General features: G+C 42.0%; 1 protein-coding gene across 1 annotated transcript in view; it reads left to right on the top strand.

Moving 5' to 3' along the window:
• Positions 1-1,262: 1,262 nt before the first annotated feature.
• Positions 1,263-2,369, top strand: part of PDIA2 (protein disulfide isomerase family A member 2) — a 16,006-nt gene continuing 14,899 nt past the window's right edge. The window contains exon 1 of the mRNA XM_018567719.1: positions 1,263-1,635. Coding sequence (XP_018423221.1) covers positions 1,425-1,635 — 211 coding nt within the window. The 5' untranslated portion in view covers positions 1,263-1,424. The remainder of the gene's footprint in view (positions 1,636-2,369) is intronic.

The following is a 2,369-nucleotide window of genomic DNA, read 5'->3' as shown; positions in this document are numbered from 1 at the left end:
TATATATAATGGACTCCCTTGGCAGTAAAGCCGTCCTAAACACCATGCAGTCACATGACCTTTTAATGAGGCCCTGCTTTCCCTTACCATCCATATCGGTAACCCCGGCATACCCCCCTCCAATGTACAGCGCATTACAGGGAACATTAGCGCTCCGGCCTGGGCTGAAAGCCGTCTGTGTTCAGTGGCCGGCACGAAGCATCAGGAAGGCGATTTCCAACCAATCACATAAGCGGCGGAGAAGTTCAGAGTTGAAGTTCCATTTACAGAGCTAATTTTTTCCTGCCCGTGTGCCAAATTACGAGAACAAAGTGAAGTTGGGATGTCCGGGTCTGGGAATAGAAAAAGATCCTTTTATATTAATGCTGAACGCCTGACACAGAAATTAAGCATCAAATGTATCATTAAATGCAGCTAGTACGAGTAGCTGAATGTGTCTTTGTGTTGGCTTCCTATAACCCAATGGAGTGCAAGACTGGGAGAGGAAAGGGGAACCCTCCCGGCCAATGTTATTGCATTGTGCTGTCAGCCTTAAGCACCAGAATGACCTCATGGGGACACTGACTATCCAATCAGCAAACTAGGGGCGGCCTAGTGTATTGTTCAGCTTTATTTCAGAAAAAATATTCTCTCCCACGCCTCTCTATCTGTTTGTCCCTATCTTCCATCTCCTTCTCTCTCCCTCCCTATCCCCCCTCTCTCTCTAACTCTCTCTCCCTTCCCCACTCTCTCTATCCCCCCCTCTCTTTCTATGATCCATCTATCTATCTATCATTTAAGGGTTAACTACTTCTAAATGGATGCCACCACTGCAGCTTTCCTCATCAGAACACTGAGATTTGTTCAGGTGATTATAATGAAAACCGACCATCCCCTTCAGGAATCAGTCTGGAAACGATTCAGTGAGATAAACAGTTAATTCTTCAGAGCAGAAGCAGGTAGAAATCTGCAACAACGTTTGTCCTCATCCTTGCAATGTGCACAGATCACACGGAGGGGGTTGTTTTTTTACACTTTCGGTCCCGGATTCTTGCCCCATCTGTGTCATGGCCAGTGGTCTATATGGAGGTGATCTTATAGTGCGTATAAGGGGAGCTCGGGGATATAATTCCAGGATAAAGCGGGCAGGTCTCTCTGTTTAGCCCACGTCGTAGTAGACTGTTTTGTGCGGTTAAATAATGAAGCATGTATTCACTTTGCCCTTCAAGGTTTGGCAGCTGCCGGGGCTCGAAGTTTGATAGGTCCAGGTAAATATTTAAACAAACCATAATGTGTGTTTCCAAAGCCAGTAACAAGTTTCCACGAGTGCCGAGGAGGTGAGCGTCACAGGCTCAGAGCCTTTATCTGCTGCCCCCGTGTTTACTTCCCTTTCTCTGAGGCTTCTACCAGTTCTCCGGGCTGACCCCATTCTTTCTCCTCTCACCATGAGGTGGATCCATCTTCTACTGCTCGGCCTTCTCTCCTTCTGCCATGTCAGAGCCGACGGCTCCCAAAACGCCTCCTCCGCCGAATCCTCGGAGACTTCCAGCGAGGAGAAGAGCGATGACGTCCTAGAAGAGGACAACGTGCTGGTCCTCAACACCAAGAACTTCGACAACGCTCTGCAGACTTACAAGTATCTTTTGGTTGAATTTTGTAAGTATCACAAAGTCATTTTCCTTGATCATTTTTGGCTGAATTTTTTATGCATCAAAAAATGTGTTTTCGTTATTAAATGTTTGGTTGAATCTTGTAAGTATTAGGAAATAATTTTTCAGAATAAATTTTTGTTTGAATTTTTTAAGTATCAGGAAATCATTTTCTGTATGTACCAAATGTATCAAAAAATCGGTTTCCATAATCATTTGTTTGGGTGTAATTTTGTAAGTATCAAGAAATAATTTTTTTCAGAAATCATTTTTGTTTGCATTTCTTTAAGTATCAGGAAATTATTTTCTGTAATAATTTTGTGGCTGAATTTTGTAAGTATCAGGAAATAGTTTTCTGTAATTAATGTTTGCCTGAATTTTGCAAGTATCAGGAGATCATTTTTTATAATACTTTTTTTAAGTATCAGGATAATAATTTTTTGGTTGTATTTTCTAAGTATCCCCAAAAAATGTTTTTGCGCCACTGACATAATTTTCATAATCTGTGTTGCCTTACCAAATTCCAGAATTATTGACCCTGGAGGAGTCGGGCACAACAGCTTTTTTTCCTTGGATGTGATTGATTCTTTTTTTTTTTTGCAAAGTGATTATTTCCCTTTGTTTCACCTCATTTACTAAAATAAATGAAAATGTAATATTGTTCTATTCCTTTAGTATTTCAGCTTTAAAGCGACCTTCACCATCCGCACCCACTTTTCCTAAATGCCCTCATACCCCCCC

The sequence above is a fragment of the Nanorana parkeri genome, unplaced genomic scaffold (genome assembly GCF_000935625.1).
Source record: "Nanorana parkeri isolate BGI_ZX_2015 unplaced genomic scaffold, ASM93562v1 scaffold1087, whole genome shotgun sequence".
In the NCBI taxonomy this organism is placed as follows: domain Eukaryota; kingdom Metazoa; phylum Chordata; class Amphibia; order Anura; family Dicroglossidae; genus Nanorana; species Nanorana parkeri.
Note: the sequence above shows the minus strand (reverse complement) of the source record. Positions and strands in the feature narration are given on the sequence as shown.